The 16,270-nt window shown below is 47.1% G+C and overlaps 9 protein-coding genes across 13 annotated transcripts; 4 read left to right on the top strand and 5 right to left on the bottom strand.

Moving 5' to 3' along the window:
- Positions 1-160: 160 nt before the first annotated feature.
- On the top strand, positions 161-1,179 carry LOC6543745. Its single transcript, XM_001971668.3, has one exon. The coding sequence runs from the start codon at positions 251-253 to the stop codon at positions 1,040-1,042; it is 792 nt and encodes a 263-aa protein (XP_001971704.1). The 5' UTR covers positions 161-250; the 3' UTR covers positions 1,043-1,179.
- On the bottom strand, positions 1,166-3,562 carry LOC6543744. The gene is made up of 3 exons (XM_026977510.1): positions 3,455-3,562; positions 1,712-1,873; positions 1,166-1,650 (listed from the first exon to the last, which is right to left on the bottom strand). The coding sequence occupies exons 2-3, from the start codon at positions 1,871-1,873 to the stop codon at positions 1,477-1,479; spliced, it is 336 nt and encodes a 111-aa protein (XP_026833311.1). The 5' UTR covers positions 3,455-3,562; the 3' UTR covers positions 1,166-1,476.
- LOC6543743 (tRNA (guanine(37)-N1)-methyltransferase) lies at positions 1,887-3,447 on the bottom strand. The gene has a single exon (XM_001971666.3). The coding sequence runs from the start codon at positions 3,314-3,316 to the stop codon at positions 1,943-1,945; it is 1,374 nt and encodes a 457-aa protein (XP_001971702.1). The 5' UTR covers positions 3,317-3,447; the 3' UTR covers positions 1,887-1,942.
- A 291-nt stretch (positions 3,563-3,853) lies between the features above and the next one.
- On the top strand, positions 3,854-9,357 carry LOC6543741 (mediator of RNA polymerase II transcription subunit 24). Of its 2 annotated transcripts, XM_026976654.1 has the most exons (8): positions 3,854-3,881; positions 4,064-4,222; positions 5,960-6,046; positions 6,105-6,262; positions 6,332-7,174; positions 7,240-7,600; positions 7,664-8,481; positions 8,629-9,357. In XM_026976654.1, the coding sequence occupies exons 2-8, from the start codon at positions 4,133-4,135 to the stop codon at positions 9,251-9,253; spliced, it is 2,982 nt and encodes a 993-aa protein (XP_026832455.1). In that variant the 5' UTR covers positions 3,854-3,881; positions 4,064-4,132; the 3' UTR covers positions 9,254-9,357. The 2 variants fall into 2 exon arrangements, with proteins under 2 accessions (XP_026832455.1, XP_001971700.1); XM_001971664.3 differs by lacking the exon at positions 3,854-3,881 and having other exon boundaries at positions 4,006-4,222.
- On the bottom strand, positions 4,203-5,905 carry LOC6543742 (chaperone protein DnaJ). Its single transcript, XM_001971665.3, has 2 exons — positions 5,168-5,905; positions 4,203-5,068 (listed from the first exon to the last, which is right to left on the bottom strand). The coding sequence occupies exons 1-2, from the start codon at positions 5,763-5,765 to the stop codon at positions 4,314-4,316; spliced, it is 1,353 nt and encodes a 450-aa protein (XP_001971701.1). The 5' UTR covers positions 5,766-5,905; the 3' UTR covers positions 4,203-4,313.
- LOC6544398 (nedd8-conjugating enzyme Ubc12) lies at positions 9,311-10,634 on the bottom strand. Of its 3 annotated transcripts, none has more exons than XM_026976657.1 (4): positions 10,510-10,634; positions 10,255-10,436; positions 9,878-10,179; positions 9,311-9,660 (listed from the first exon to the last, which is right to left on the bottom strand). In XM_026976657.1, exons 2-4 carry the CDS (start codon positions 10,352-10,354, stop codon positions 9,517-9,519), a joined length of 546 nt encoding a protein of 181 aa, XP_026832458.1. In that variant the 5' UTR covers positions 10,355-10,436; positions 10,510-10,634; the 3' UTR covers positions 9,311-9,516. The 3 variants fall into 3 exon arrangements, with proteins under 3 accessions (XP_026832458.1, XP_026832457.1, XP_026832459.1); XM_026976656.1 differs by having other exon boundaries at positions 10,255-10,430; positions 10,510-10,612; XM_026976658.1 differs by having other exon boundaries at positions 10,255-10,427; positions 10,510-10,597.
- Positions 10,635-10,642: 8 nt separating this feature from the next.
- Positions 10,643-11,976, top strand: LOC6544397 (probable deoxyhypusine synthase). 2 transcript variants are annotated; one of them, XM_001971662.3, is made up of 2 exons: positions 10,643-10,972; positions 11,031-11,976. In XM_001971662.3, the coding sequence occupies exons 1-2, from the start codon at positions 10,781-10,783 to the stop codon at positions 11,943-11,945; spliced, it is 1,107 nt and encodes a 368-aa protein (XP_001971698.1). In that variant the 5' UTR covers positions 10,643-10,780; the 3' UTR covers positions 11,946-11,976. The 2 variants fall into 2 exon arrangements, with proteins under 2 accessions (XP_001971698.1, XP_026832456.1); XM_026976655.1 differs by having other exon boundaries at positions 10,648-10,972; positions 11,042-11,421.
- A 1,764-nt stretch (positions 11,977-13,740) lies between these two features.
- LOC6544396 lies at positions 13,741-15,107 on the bottom strand. Its single transcript, XM_001971661.3, has one exon. The coding sequence runs from the start codon at positions 15,008-15,010 to the stop codon at positions 13,835-13,837; it is 1,176 nt and encodes a 391-aa protein (XP_001971697.1). The 5' UTR covers positions 15,011-15,107; the 3' UTR covers positions 13,741-13,834.
- A 366-nt stretch (positions 15,108-15,473) lies between these two features.
- Positions 15,474-16,048, top strand: LOC6544395 (vitelline membrane protein Vm26Ab). Its single transcript, XM_001971660.3, has 2 exons — positions 15,474-15,574; positions 15,640-16,048. Exons 1-2 carry the CDS (start codon positions 15,566-15,568, stop codon positions 16,036-16,038), a joined length of 408 nt encoding a protein of 135 aa, XP_001971696.3. The 5' UTR covers positions 15,474-15,565; the 3' UTR covers positions 16,039-16,048.
- The last annotated feature ends 222 nt before the right edge of the window (positions 16,049-16,270 follow it).

Below are 16,270 nucleotides of genomic sequence, written 5' to 3'. Positions count from 1 at the left end.
TCTTTCTTTGCAAATGTTTACCAACCCGCCAGTTTATCCCAAAATATTGACTTCCGTGGCGGATTTAAAATTGGGTAGACCCATAAACAGATCGAAATGCGCTTATCAGATGACGACAATGGTCAACAGAAATGCTGCGCCAAATTTAGGAAGACGTTATCAGTAGATAGCAATAGCAAATCTTGGGAAATGGATATAAAAGCTTCTGCGACTTTCATTTTGGTAGTCGTTTTTCGCTCCACTGTCAGTCATGGCAATCGCTCTGGACTGGCTGATCGTGATCACTCTGGTCAGTGGATCCCTGGCACTGTGGTCGCCTCAGGTGGTGCCTCCACCCGGTGGTCTGTTTCCGCAGCCCCCGCCAGCCACCTTGGCTCCACCGCCTACTCTATCAAAGGATCTGGAAGAAATCCAACGTCTGATCCAGTCAAAACCCTTGAACCAGCTCTTGGTGCGCTACCTAATCAACGATGCCCAGTTCCAGGCCTTCGTGCGTACCATCAACAGCAATGTCGCGGTCACGGCCCGCTGGCGTTTGCTCTCCCAGCCGGAGCTCATCCTCTTTTTGCAGTGGACGAGCCAGCAGCTCCTGGCCTCGGGCGATTCCTTTGAGTTGAAGGAGCAGAGGCTCAAAGTGAGTCTATTGAACGAGTTTCCCTACTGGTCCGGCACCGTATTTGGCTGGCAAGGATTCCTCAACGAGGTTCAGCTCTACTTCCCACTGTATGCCATCCGGGCGCACATCGATGCCAAGGTCCTGCAGCAGGGAATATTCGCCCAGTTCTGGTCAAGATTACAGGGTTTGAGGGTGATGTATGAACGCTGGCTGAATTCAGTGGAAACTACACAAGTTCTGGCTGAGCTTCAGAAGGCGGGTATTGATACCGTCCAGTTGGATGGCATCATTCGAGAGCTCTTCGGCTGGAATGTTGTGAATGGTACGGTAGAAGCCACCACTGCTGCACCTGGAATTCCCGCTGCTCCCACCGTAATACCAGGTGCAGTTTTGCCACCAGTTAACACTGTACCTGTGGTTGTCTAGGTTGCCATAAAACAGTGATGGGGAGCCACCCATTCCTAGGAAGGAATCAATATATAACTACTATACCAACTAGGTAAAGTACATCGCACTCATACGGTAAGAGTTGCACAATATTTATAAAAATAAATTGGGGATTAACTATTATATTTCAAGCCTATTCCATGGATTTATCAGGTGTTTCAGATTGTTAACGGAATGAAAGTCTGAATTTATACTAGCTTTAAGGAAGGTCAAGAGGTATTCGACTACATAATCTCTGAGCACTGAGCTAAGCACTTCCCATCACTGTCCGAATAGCTATCGTATATTTTGGATAATCTTTGCTAATGCTGGGAACATTGGACCAAGGTCTTTAACAATTAATGGGGACTAACTACATCTATCGTAATACGTATATGTATCTAAAGGAAAAACGTGGTCTCCGGCGGAGTTGCTTAAAACTTGAGTTTGCCTAGTGTGTCGGAGACTTTCTGAGCATTGGCCCCCTTCTTCTTGTTGTTCTTGATGGGTGCCGCAGGGGCTTTTGGCTTCTTCACCACCAGATCCTTGTGCAGAGTCTTCAAGCTGGCGTCCACCTTCTCCTGCTTGGCTTTGACAGATTCCTTGATCTGCAAATTAAGCATATATGTACGTTAAGGGGATCTCTCCAGCAGGACCTAATCCACTAACCTGCTTGAGCTTGCCCTGCACTTCCTTGGGCTTCTTGCCCTTGCCCTTGTTACCGTCGCCCACTTTGAACACGTTCTTGGCCTTCTTGGACTTATTCAGCGGAGACTTTGGCTTGGCGGCACCAGGAGCCACCTTCTTGGTGTTTGCCTTGTTGCGACCCATCTGTAAGTATGCATAATAGGAGACTCTTTTTAATTGTTTGGAAATTACAACTTTATTGTATTTATTGTATCAAACACATTTCACTTTGGTGGCGACCTGCAGCTCCTCCTCTGCATACCGTTTTCTCGTGATTTCAACTTCCTTTAAAGTGGTTAGCAAGTTTAGTGAAAGCTTGAAGGACACTCTATACATGTCCTTGTTCGGGGCAACGTTTCGTACAAAATTGATTCCATGGAGCAGGTTCTCGTCCAGACTGGCTCCCAGATTGCTCTCCACCAGTTGACGCACTAATTCCTTGGTGTTCTCACCCTTGGCAAATGAGTAAACATGAACGGTGGGATAGCATACGTTTTCAGGCAACTGTGCCAGCTCCTCTGTCTTATAAAGACCACGAAATGCGTCCAGGAACTCTACAGCCGTTGCTGGTAGATTCATTGTAATATGTATGTCATAGGTAGTAGTATCCGTGGTACGCAGACGCTTCAGCAGATCCTCCCGTAGCTCCTCGACTATAAACTGCCTACCATCTTTATTGCACATTTGTATATTGGGCAAGCACTTATTTCTCTTGGCATTATGCTGCAGCCAGCGAAAACTCTCAGGGTTCAGATCATTGGCCAGGACATGGCATCCCTTCTTGGCAGCAGGAACACTAAATGGTCCCACGCCAGCAAATACATCATACAGAACATCGTCCGATTTCAGCAGTTTGACAATCCTTTCGTGCTCCGTGGAGAGACGGGGATTCCAGTAAACCTTGGAGAAGTCAAACTCGAAGGGGACTCCGTTCTCCTTGGTTTCCACCTGGTATTCCGGGTCCCCACAGATCAGCTCCAGCTGGAAGTTTCGATAGGTGTTGTCAATGGAGGATGCTTTGTTAACTACCGTGCGGCAATTGGGCAGCTTATCGCGGAGCACCTGACCGATGAGCTGTTTATAGGGCAGCAGATGGTCCCGAAGATTGAGGTGGGCAATGTGGCCTATGCGAGAGTAGGAGGTGAGACCCTCCTCCTCCGTGGGCAGCACGCTTTTCAGGATTTCATTAGCGCTCCAGTTTTCATAGCTCAACTCGAGGTCGGCGAAGGAGAAGTTCTCGGCGGTTACTTCTCGCTTTTGCAGATCCTCTGTAGGCAGGGATTCCCAGTTTTTGACAGGCGTTGGATGCAGCAAGATTTCGCGGAAGTTGTCCACAGCTCGGACAGGATGCAGGTGCTCCATTTTGAGCAGGAACTTTTTAACCAGCGGCATCACACGTTGCACTTGAGACTCGGGCAAACGTAATCGGGGAACTTGAACACTCTTCCGGAACTGCTCCCTTTGGAGCTCCTGCATTCCGCGCACCGAGCCGGGAGGCTGCAGCTCCTTTGCGTCCATGTTTCGAAAGTAATGACGTAAACGATTCGTTATAATCGTTAAATCCTTCAATCTGGACACCATAAGCATCCAAACACGTGCGACCCAGATTCTTGTGTTTTGGTGCTTTTACAGGATGCAAATCAGGTTCGTATGATATGGAAGGAAGCAGCCGCTTCTGGAGCACTCGCAGATCCCACAAATATCAATTAGGTTTTGAATATATACCTTATTTCCAAAATTCAAGATCGGATGAAAAAGCCAAACAAACGCAGAAACCTGAAAACAGAGTGACCATACGGATGACCGTTACAATATACTATATATTAGACAAATAGTTGAAATAGTAAGGACCTCTAATTACTTATGTCGTATATAGATAGTTAGATCTGTCTTTACCTAACATTTTTGGATTTTTATTTTTTTGAATTCAACTCCAAATAACAAAAAAAAAAAGAAAATAATGAACGTTGCCATGCTTAATTTTCCACCGTTCTTATATAGCCGCTCACTAATCGACGCTAATTTGAGTCACATCATTTTTGGTATATTTTCAAAAATGAAATTGGTATAAAAAGTATATTTTTCTTAGCCGGAAGGTATAATTCATAAATGATTCCGCGGTCACACTGGGCGGTGCTAAGAAATATAATAGGTTTGAATTAAATACCACCGTTCTTATATAGCCGCTCACTAATCGACGCTAATTTGAGTCACATCATTTTTGGTATATTTTCAAAAATGAAATTGGTATAAAAAGTATATTTTTCTTAGCCGGACGGTATAATTTATAAATGATTCCGCGGTCACACTGGGCGGTGCTAAGAAATATAATAGGTTTAAATTAAATAAATTGCGTGAAATACGAGAAAAGGAATAGTTATATTATTTCCACGGACGCGCGAGATGAAGGAGAACAACAAGATCCTCCAGCTCATCTATGTGGCGTGGCGTGAGCGCTGGACGGATTCCCAGTGGGGCATCAACATAAAAAAGGCAAGGCAACCCAAGCAAATCAACACCAAACAATCAATATTCGTGTTTAACAATATATTGTAACCGCAATGAAGCCTGTACATTGAGAATTTTAGGGGCTCAAATTGCCCGTCTCCGTGCCTTTGGTCTTGGGCTCGAAAACCGGATCCTCTGCCTGGGACAGGGCCAAAACCAGTTGGCGTTGCTTTACGGATAGATTTCGCGGAATGCGCACCTTTAGCGTGACGATGTGGTTACCCACGCCCTCGTTGGAGCGTACCCCCTTGCCCTTGAGCACCACTTGGGTATGGGATTGGGTGCCAGGCTCCACCCGCAGTTCCACGCTTTCGTACAGACTCCGTATCTGAAAGGATCCGCCCAGGATGGCCTCCGAGATGTTTAGGTGCTTGTCGGTTAGAATGTCATTTCCAACGCGACGGAAATAGTCGCTACATGGAACCGTCAAGCGGTAGGTGACCTGCTGCTTGGTTTCCGGATTAATAAGGTTCACCACATCTCCGTCCCGGGATCCGGAAGGCACCGAGACCATAACGTCCACGCTGGAAATCACAAAGCCCCGATTCGAACAGGTTTCGCAGTCGTTGCGATTCGTGAACCGCTTGCCTTTGCACTGCGTGCAAGTGTTCACTGATGTGAAGGTTGGCGTTTTGGTCGTTACCTTTCCAGTTCCATTGCATCGCCGGCAGGGCTCCTTGCCCACATCCCGATGCGCCATCAGTTGGGACTTGCCCTTGCAGGTCTCGCACTTCCGCAGGTAGCGCAGCTCTATCCGCTTCTTGCATCCCACTGCCGCTTCAAGGAATTCAAGTGGAAGATCGAACTCGTTGGTCTTCAGTTTGTTTATCTCTAAAAGGCATTTGAAGGCATCGTGTTCAAATCAAAGCAATTGTAATAGTGAATTCACCTCAATTCCCAAATGGGGCGTGATAAAATCGCCTTGCTTACCGTCATTTACCGTCTTATCCGAATCGAACTTCTTGACCTCCTCGGTGCTCACATTCATGGGATTGCCCGCCTGTTCGAGAAAAGCGCGCTCATCCTTAATCCCGCCCAGCTGATCGTACTCCAAACGTTTCGTCTCGTCCGTTAGGATGTTGTACGCGTTGGACAGCTCCTGGAAGTGCTTCAGCTTTTGTTCCGAGTGCGTGGAGTCGGGATGATAACGCTTGGCTAGCGCATAGAAGGCTGATCTGATCTGCTGGATGGTGGCGTGCCTGTTGACGCCCAATACTTTGTAGTAGTAGTCCTTGGGCATGCCTCGGCTTTGAGAGGCCTTAACGGCCGGAGATGACACCTGTTGAGGCGCGGCTCCCGCTGCATTTCGCTTCGCCTCCCGCTGGCGATCTGGATAGTAGGCCGGTTTTGTGGTCCTGAACTGATATTGACTAATCAACCGCATCCAGATCCAGCAGGCGGCGACCGTGGGAGAACGTTGCAACTCCAGGCAAGATATTGCCGTGCTCCTGCAGCTCTCGGTTGTCGCTCCGCAGATTAAAGTGCTTAATAGGTCTCCGGGACTGCGAAATACTTTTAAACGAAACATTTTTTTATCGCGTAACGAAGTATGCAACCGTGTGTCTTAAATATATAAGTGAAAATCCTAACTAGATTTTTAAGTTGTATTATTTCTGGTTATTTTATGGGATTGTGACCCAGATATTGTGTGAAAGTTTGACAAATGTTTCATTGTCTGCCATGCGATCTAACGTATCCTCCTTCCCTTGATTACTATTTCAGGTGCTGCCAAGAGGAGTCAGTGGAGATGTGTACAATTTGGCGGACTGTCTGATGCAGCAGGCACTCATTGGTTCCACAGCAAATCCAGTGGGTAGTTGATGTAATTATTTAGTTTGCTTTCTTAATTGTAATTAATTCTGTTTAGTTGGTGCTGAACTACCTGAAGCACTCACTGTGCGCCCATCTCGTTTCTCACGCTGCTGTCCTTCGGTGCATTGCTAAGTATGACAAATTGGAGCGCGTGTATTGCATTACAGCGCTCCTTGAATTCCTGGCCAGCATTGTGGATGGCGTTACCTGCCGGTAAGTACTTTTTGTTCTATATTTCTGCAATAAGCAAGAGTAAAAATAATTGCTCATTCTTTTTTCCAGAATAAAATCTGAAGAAGCGGTTTTACCGAGTTCCGTCGTCCACTTGGTGTACTGGCTGCTTCAAATCTTCGCCAGAACTGTTCAACATTATGAACTGTATGGCGAGATTAGCGCTGAGCAATCATATATGCTGGACCAGACCTGCGTGGTGATAGATCGGCTAAGCCAGCAGCAGTTTCTGCTCTCTATGCTGTACGTGGGCTGCCACGAAGAGCTCGAAATATGTGGACGGATTCGGGATAAGTACGCTACCATAAAGGGGTCGTTGACTAACTCAAATTTCACGCTAAACGCACCGCAAGCTGAACAGCAATTGCAGCAATTGGCCTACATCGAAGCCAAGCATCTTGAAATGCAGCAACTGAATCCGGCGTCAACACTCGAGAAGATCTCGTGCTGCGTGCAACCCTTACTGGCGGTGGAAGTGCTGCTCAATCCGTGCAAGGACACAAGCTACTACGTGGCTGAGTTGCAGATGCTGCAACGATTAAAAAAATACTCAAACACACGACTGTTCTACGAAATAATCCGTGCTGGATTCCTCACGCTAAGCAATGTTGCGGATACAAGTCCTGACACTATGTGGGGTGCCTTTATGTTTTTTAAAATGCCGCACATCATTAAGCAATTGCACGCCCTTCAGCGGATTCCCGGTGAGCAACCACCACCGGCCGATTACATACCCGAGTTGGTGGAGGCTTTGGAACTGCTCATCGAGGACAACCTGCTGCTGGACTTTATGGATACCAAGTGCTCGTGCAATATGATCGAGTTCCTTTTAAATGACTGGACCAAGCAACAACTAGTCAATGATGTCCACGTAAAAAAGTTCGCCAGTCAAAGGTTAGTGGAGAGATCATGTATTTTGTACACTTATCTTAATTGAAATTTAAAACGAACTCTTCCAGGGAAACCGCCTCTCAGTTACTCCAAAAATGCGACAATGGCCAACAGACACCGTCCAATATAAACTTCATTAAGCGTGCAGAAGTTCCGCTTTCCGGAGTACTAAAGACGTTGTGCACCAACAAGGTGCAGGACATGGTGAATGTCCTCTGCCAGGTGCCGGTGGGCAACAGCTTTGAGTTGATTCTTTCAGTGGCTACCGTCGAGGGACGTCTCAAGACATTCGTATCTCGTCTAATCCAGTGCAATGAAAACTCAAAGCCAGTGCCGGGCGAGTTGGGCAAGATGTGCGTCAGCCGGTCCACACTGTTTGATGTTTCCTTCCTGATGCTGACTAGCATTGTGCAGACCTATGGTTCCGATGTATGTAAACCCATCTAACTTAAGTATTTCACTGCAATTTTAATGAATTCTTGTTCATTTCAGGTGGTTTTATCTGAGCGTGGTGACTCATTTTTTGAGAAATGGGTGCGTGAATGCATGGTGGAAAGGAATAAGCTTAAAAACCCGCGTCAAATTCTCGCTCTCTGTGAAGACAGTATTGTGGATGAGCTTTTGCTTAGTTTCAGTAAACCAGAGGCAGCACAACTGAAGCCAAACAACTTAAGTTGGCAGGAGACTTGCCTTAATCTGCCCGGAGTGCTCCACCATGTGCTAATAGCTTGGGAGCAGGAGACGCTATCATCGGCAGACGTTAAAAGTATTCTGGACAATATTAAGAGGAGACTTTTTAGCTTTTCCGTTTGCGCCACTAGTTTTCTGTGCGCCTACATGTATTCGGTGAAGGAAACGGAACTGCTAAAGCCACTGAACATGATACAGCAGTTCCTGGCGCCATTGACCTGCGAAGAACTTTCCAGCCAGGAAAACGCCAAGGAGCGACTAGCTCTGTCCTATCAGATCATCAGAAAAATGCAGCACGATGTGCATCCTGCTCCAAGTACCAAATCCCGCCTCATTTCACATTCCCCGCTGGTCGAGCAGTTCCGGGATGTGTGGCGAACTGTAGTCGATGCTGGTCACCTGCCCGTTCGCGCCGCTCAGTCACTAGAGTCGCTTCTGCTGGCCGGCGGAGCGGCGTGGCTGTCCACGCAGTTGGTGGAACAACTTCTGGCCTGCAAGTACACAAGGGATATGTCCCGAACAATGGATGTAGTTTTTGCCGTAATGCACCTCGACATTGAGAAGACCACGGAGGCGTTGCTGCAGTACGTGGTGGCTCCACTAATACTGCGACGACAAGGGTAAATACCAATATTTTTTCTGTATATTACTTTATTTTATTTATATCTACAAATTGAATCGATCTATCAAGAAAATATGTAAAATTTTAAACTGCTATTTAGAACTGCTCTCACAATTTGGCAATCTTTGTTTTTTTTTTTTTCTAGTGAGGACATTAACGAGCCCCAATCCCTGGTACTGGCCCGCCTCTGTGTGTACTGCATTATTTCCTGCCTGGAAAGCCGCAAAGGAAATGCCACCTCCGCTTTGACGGCCATGAAGAAGCGATCGAGATCTCACGATGAGGAGGAACTGGCGGCCAATGCAGCCAAAGTGCGGAAGGTGATTGGCGATGGCAGCGATAACTCCAGCGACTTTACGGATACTACGACCGGAGCTGGCTTGGCAGCATTATTGGGATCTAGTTCCACATCTGAACTGCGGACTACGCCACTTACTCTAAGAGAACCACTGCAGACAAGCGTACAGCACATTTTCGGAGTATTCCTGCAGTTTGTTAGTGGAGATGAACTGTCGCCAAAGGCCGTGTTTGTTTATCAGTTCATCTCGCTGCTGGTTGAATGTGGTGGTGAGAGGGTGGCTCCCGTCCTGCGCTTGCTCCCCAACGGATTGGTGCAACAGCTCCTGAAAGTTTTGGTCACTGACGACATAAAAGTGGGTCTCATCAGCAGACTATACGATCTGCGACTCCAGGCAGGAAGATTGTCAGCTGTGTCTGATCTGTGCCTGTGGCGAAATATGCAGATGGCCAGGCACAGCATTCACCTGTGAGGGATTTCGAGGATAGCCACTTTGGGTGTACCGATTAAGATTAAGAGACGGGTGGGCGAAATTGCTAAATGAATTGTATTAAAAACTAGACATTGGTGACTTGACTCGGCTTCTTCTTCGCACGCAGTGGATTTTGCATTAGTTTATTACAATAATTTGTTGTCGCCGATTTTCGTCTGTGTTTGCATCATCTTCTTCAGTTAGCGGATGTTGGGAGGGGTGTATGGACAGGCTTAAAGTAAGAGACCTTGGGATTCCCTATATCACTTGAGCAGACAGCACTCGAAGTAGGTCTCGCCCACACAGCCTCCACGCATCGCCTTCTTTACATTGCTCTCGAACTGACGGCGATTGGTCTGCAGGACGTCGGCCGCCTCCTTGTTGAGCGGATCCTCGGGATTGGGTTCCTGCAAGCAGTTGATTTCGATTAGTAAGACTGTTGTGTTGTGAAGTCACAAGTAATTTTAGAAATGTTTTATAGATCGTTAAACGGTACCAATGAGTATTTTATGTTTTTTTTTTTGTTTTCGTAACATTTTGGGGCACAATAAGGAATTAAATGTTTCCAGCTAATACAAAACAAGAAATGAAAAATCTAAAAAATGTCCAATGGTAAGTACAAACCAAAAACAGAAACTGCAAGCCATAGACGATTGAGTTGATGTTCAGCACTGGATTCCAGTCCTCGCGCAGAATGTTGAGGCAAACGTTGCCCTCCAGGTCAATATTGGGATGGTACACCTGGGTGGCGCACTTCACCTTGGGCGGCTCGTGCGGATAGTTGGATCCGACGCGGAAATTGAACACGAAGCGCCCGTCTCTGTAGAAGCCCTCGTCGGGCGAGATGATAAGCTTGAAGTTGAGCAAGTCATCGGGATCGGGAAAGTCTGTGGCGCAAGTGTTTGGCAGGTTCAGTTCGTTAATATCTGGGGGTGAATGGAAGCATCCCAAGAGGTATAAGTAATAAGAGCGAGTTGGCCATACCAGGTGCTGGATATTACCTTTCTGTATGCGCAGCTGGGCGGCGGACGCCTTCTTCTGCTGGCTGCCCTTTTGCTCGCCGTCTTTCTTCTGCTGCTTAAGCGTGAATAGTTTAATCATCTTGGCGTCCTCGTCTCGCTGGCGTTTCGTCTTCTGTGTTTGGCTGCGCTCGAAAGTATTGCTCTTTGGGGGCCTTCTGTTGCTTATGGGACAGGGTGCATTGTTTAAAATATCTGTGGTTTTCAGGCAATTGTTTCACTGAATGTTTGGCCTACCGTTTACAATAAATCTGCTTTCTTTCCTTTCCTTGTTTCTGCCAAGCGATATGTGTGAGTAATCGATGGTTGCACCCGATAACTGTTTGGCCGATAGTTGCGTAGTGCTGGTAAACGGATTTCGGATTCAAGCCTTCTGCAACTAGTTAGCTACTTTGCAAACGCCATCTCTATCCGACACCAGGGCTGCCATAACCAGCACATGTTGATAAATGCAGCAAGATTTGGCTCCCTTTGAGCTGTTTATTTTGAATTTCAAGAATTCCTGACCATGTCGACGGAGCCAGCGGTGGCCAAGGATGCAGTGCTGAAGCGCAGCGAGGCCCTGGCGGAGAACACGCCCCAAGTTAGTGGCTATGATTTCAACGACGGCTTAAACTACAGTAAGCTTTTCGAGTCATATGTGAACACCGGGTTTCAGGCCACGAATCTTGGCCTGGCCATTCGGGAGATCAACAGAATGGTTAGTTAGTAACTTAAATACTCAAGTCCGATATGTTACAAACCCCTAACACTGGCAGCTGGATTGCAGGGACCAGCCTCTGGAAGCGGATCAAATAGACAGCCATGAAACAGACGACTTCATCCGTCGAAGGAGCAAGTGCACCGTATTTTTGGGCTACACATCCAACTTGGTTTCATCGGGCCTGCGGGAGACCATTCGCTTTCTGGCAGAGCATCGTATGATCGACTGCATTGTGACCACAGCCGGCGGCGTCGAGGAGGATTTCATTAAGTGCTTGGCTCCCACATTCATGGGCTCATTTGAGCTGAGCGGCAGGGATCTCCGCGAGCGGGGAATCAACAGAATTGGCAACCTGCTGGTGCCAAATGATAATTACTGCAAATTCGAGGACTGGGTCATGCCGCTACTTGACGAAATGCTGGAAGAGCAGAAATCCCAGGGAACTATATGGTCGCCTTCGAAGATTATTCATCGCTTGGGCAATCGCATTGACGATCCCAGTTCCATCTACTATTGGGCAGCCAAGAATGAAATACCAGTCTTTTGTCCCGCCTTGACGGATGGCAGTCTGGGCGACATGATGTACTTCCACTCCTTTCGACAACCTGGACTCGTGGTGGACATTCTATCAGATCTGCGGCGGTTGAACACCATGGCTGTTAAGGCGGTCAACAGCGGGATGATCATCGTAGGCGGCGGCGTCATCAAGCATCACATTTGTAATGCCAATTTGATGCGGAATGGAGCGGATTACTCCGTGTTCATCAATACCGCCTCGGAGTTTGACGGCAGCGACAGTGGCGCTCGGCCGGATGAGGCCATATCCTGGGGAAAGATCAGAAAGGATGCAACCCCAGTTAAGGTCTATGCCGAGGCTAGCTTGGTCTTTCCATTGATTGTGGGCGAAACGTTTGCCAAGCGACATCATTGCGCCGGTAAAGAGTTTCCCCGCGAGACTAACCAAGTGTAAATATATACGAGAAAATAAGTACAACGCAATCAACGCAAATGTACAGATGTAACTTATTAAGGAATGGTTGGGCTGCAGATGGGTCGTATTACGAGCCCGGAATGGGAGTCCCCGAAGTGTTATGCCCCGCCCAGATGCAAACTGTCCGGGCAGGAAGCCATTAAGCGCCGTCGGAGTTGTTAGCTGCAAGTGATAAACACCGCCGGCAACAGCAGCTACACTATTGCACTCCAGTGGCACCTCCAGTGGGCAATACACATTCCGCCATAATGGTACTGCTGGAGTCGTTTTAGTGCTGCAAAAATGCAGCTCTTAGCGGCGGTCACAGATGCTGTATTCCTTCTGGCCTTAGTTTTATACAAATATTCCCTTACTTCTGGCCTTAGTTGTTGGCGAAGTTCGCTCTAGCTGGCAGGAAATTGTCCGCCACGGAACAGTGCATCCGCATAAGCCCACGAAATTTGTCGTTAATTTTATGCCACTAATGTAAGCGCTCGACTTCCGTCACTTCCTCAAATTTTTCTCCATTTTCCCCATTTTGGCCAACCAAACTTTGGCTTGTCTGTACGCATCATTAAAGCCATGCGGAAACTTTCTCGCACACTTACATTTTGTCCCCTCTGTTCCGGCTGCTTCGACAGTTGGCGCTACATATTTTGAGCTATTGTCAGGATGCAGTCGGGAAAGATGGACTGGCAGAAAGTTTGGGTGATTGCAGAGGCACTGCATTTTCTTTGACAACTTTTTCTCGACTGCTTGCAACTTTTTCCTGGCTTTTTGGAAAATAAATGGCAGAGTTTTGGAGCTGCGGCGAAGAAAAACTATTATGTATGTATGTTCTTAAGCGTACGCATGGCGAGCAATGTTGGCTTTATCAAATTTTCGAAATTTATACGCTTTTTTAAGGCGCTATAATGTTCTTTGCTTTTGAGATGTTTCGCTTTTAAAAGTTTTAATTTGGGAAATATGAAAATTAAAAATCATACACAGGCTTGCAATTTTGTATTAAATAGTGAATTTAAAATTCAAATGATTCAAATGACCTACTAACAGAACAAATACTGCATAAAACGATTGCATTAACAACAATTTATTTCTTAGAAATTTATGTTCGCTGCCAAGAAAATCAATTGCACTTGCTTTGGCAAAAGGCCATTATCGGCAGTCAGCCATCGTTAAGAAGTGCTTAACTGCATGTTGTCATAACCATGGCCCCATCACACCCACACACGCACACACTCTATTTGGGCCCACTTAGGATATATATATCCGCCACCACATACTCTTTCGAAGCGCTTAAAAACTAATTACGAACAAAGCTGTTGCTGCTCTTCCAATTTTGTTGTTTCTGACGGCGTTTTCTTTTCCCATCCTCGCAGGATGAAGAAATGGACACTACACTGAGTAAAATGAAAGATGGAAGTTGGCTGACTTAGTTGTCCTAGTTTGTGCTTAGAATTTGCAATTACACAATTGACCGATTTCTACCAGTGGATATTACAAATCTATTAATTTATAAATCACTTTAAAATAATTTTTTTAAATTTAAGTTGAAATTCTGTAACTGGTTCTCCAAAGTCTTTAAGACCAGCAATAGTATTTGACCCTTATTATATGAAGTCATAAGCACTGATGTTTTTCAAACAAAACTTTCTTCGCCGTGTAAGTGCGTAGATGATTGCCGACTTTCCAGGACTACAGCCAAGTTCCCTTCGTGATTACGAGAAAATTAAAACTACATTAAAAGTTTTGCAGTTGACAGGGGCGCAGGCGGTGAAAAGTGAGAGGCGGCCAGAAGTTTTAAAAGCAACTCAACAATTTATTGATGCCAACAAGAAAATAAAGAAATATATAAAAACGTGTGCTTGGCAGCGGTTTTCGCAAGAGGATTACCATTTGTCTATGGACAGATCGCTCAGTTCGTCGGATAATTTTTCCAGATCTACGACACTTTTGGCTGTTACAACATTGCTGCTCCTGCTGAAGGGATCCAGAAGTCCTTTTCCGACGGATTTTTCTTTCGAACACGACTTACACTTTGAGTCACTGGGACTGCGTTGCTCCTCGGAGGAAAGTCCTGTAATTGCGATCGTGGCGAGGGCCTGGTGCCTCCAAATCAAGTCCTCCCGGCGTTTTAAGTCCTCGGCTAGAACTAGCAATCTTTGGCGCTCTAGCCTCATGGAGTCCTGCAATCGGCGCAGCTTGTCCTTCTTTTCCTTCAAGTCGTTCTTGTCGTGCCTCAAAATGTGGTCATACAGCATGCGCACATTGTCGTCCCTTCGTGAGCAGGCCTGTGTCACCATGCCATTCAGAGTATTCTCCAAGCTGATATCCAACTCGGAGATCTGCAAACTGGTGGGCACATCATTCCGGAGAATGGGCTCCAGGCAGGTGGCCAGAAAATTGAGTCGCTCTGACTCGCCCTGCCAATTCTTTAGAAGATCAATGGCCGCACGGCAGGCTTGATAGATATTCTCCTGAACAAGTTCCGATTTGGGCACCACCGACTTTCCGACCATCTGCCTCTCCAGAACTTGGTTCTTGCTGATGAATAGCTTTTCCGTTTCCACCGTGCGACTGTGCAGTGAGTCGATTTCCTTTAGCAGATCCTGGTTAGCTAGCTTAATGCTCTCGAATTCGGGAATGGAAATGGGATGCATTGGGGTCATCTCTTGCGAGAGACGACTACTCCCATAGTTCGAGACATTGGTTTCCGCGTCCTGCACATCATCAACCGCCGGCGGCGGCTGCTGCTGCTGCTCCTCCTCCACCGCCGTCGTCCCATTGTACTCGTTCAGCAAATCGTCCATGGAGCGGCTCAAGTTCGCCAGTTCGGTGAAGGGTTTACTTAAGTGACCAATATCTCGCAACTGGTTGAACATCATCAGCAGCATGCAGTTGCGGGCGAATTTATCCAGACCCTTGGCTTCTTGGAATTGTTGCATCCAGCGCTGGCTAATGTCGTGGTCCTCTTGGCTGACAGGGTGCTCCTTAGAATAGGACTGCAGGTTGCGCAGCTGGGAGGCAAAGTGGCGGTCCAGGGCGAACTCGCTCAAATCGCTCATACTGGGACGCTTTTTGTGGGTTTTTGAAATTTCAATTGAAATTTTTTTTAAGAATTTTTAGTTGGAATTTTGTGATAGGCGGAGAACGAACGGTTGATCGAAAATGTTACAAATATTATAGAAACAATTCTGTTATCCGACACTTACAGATTCCATAGTTTTTGATATCCATTATAAACCTTCTTTTTAACACCAACGAATTTTCTGTTTCAAGCTGGACAGTGCAAGAATTTTGACTTGAAATGGAGTAACTGAAATCGATTTCGCTGAAGGTCGCTCAGGTCTAGGAAACCCGGCAATGCCCTTTACGAATTTGGCCCGCACGTGACCAGTTAGTGTGTGGAGCAACAACGTCTTCAATTGGCAAGTAACTCGGATCGGAGTCAAAGACTTTGTGCTGCGATGTCGACGACGACAGCTGCATGTGTAAGCGCGGCCTTCTCCAGATGGCCAAGTGAGGTGTATATAAACTGGCCAGCTTGGTTGAGTCAGTATCAAACCAAGCTCACAGCTCCAAGTAGTCACTGCTACCAAACAAAACCCCATTCAACAATCATGAAATTCGTAAGTCCATTGATCACCTAAAGGATTTAAAGGACTTAATTATTAAGGAGTACTTCCATTCACAGTTCGCCGTCTGCTTCTTCGCTGTTGTGGCCGTGGCTGCTGCCAAGCCCGGAGTTTTGGCTCCTCTGGCCGCCGCTCCTCTGGCTTACACCGCTCCGGCTGTGGTGGGCAGTGCCGCCTACGTGGCTCCCTACGCCTCCAGCTACTCCGCCCACTCGGTGGCCCACAGCGCCGCCTTCCCAGCTGCCTACACCGCCGCCTACACCGCTCCAGTTGCCGCCGCCTACACCGCTCCAGTTGCCGCCGCCTATACCGCCCCAGTTGCCGCCGCCTATACCGCTCCCATCGCTGCTCCTTACACCCGACTTGCCACGCCCTATGCCGCCGCCTACACCTCGCCCCTGGCCTACAGCTCTCCCTATGTGGCCGCCGCTGCCGCTCCCTTGCTGCTGAAGAAGTAAACCGACGGACTGTGAATTCCTAAAATATATCAATCTACCCTTCAAGAAAAAATGTTTAAATACATGATTTTTAAAATCCAATGCTAAGGCTTAGCTCAACCTGTTAACCCCTTAAAAATCGCGGGGTCTGAGTTTTCGCGCATTTTTGTCACCTTTCGCTGCCTTTCGTTTGCCTTAATGGCACAAATACCGGAAATACCTTCGAGGAGCCAAACGCCTCGTGCTCCCCATT

The sequence above is a fragment of the Drosophila erecta genome, unplaced genomic scaffold (genome assembly GCF_003286155.1).
Source record: "Drosophila erecta strain 14021-0224.00,06,07 unplaced genomic scaffold, DereRS2 tig00000021-arrow-pilon, whole genome shotgun sequence".
In the NCBI taxonomy this organism is placed as follows: Eukaryota; Metazoa; Arthropoda; class Insecta; order Diptera; family Drosophilidae; genus Drosophila; species Drosophila erecta.
The sequence above is the reverse complement of the archived record's forward strand: the minus strand, read 5'-3'. Positions and strand labels throughout refer to the sequence as shown.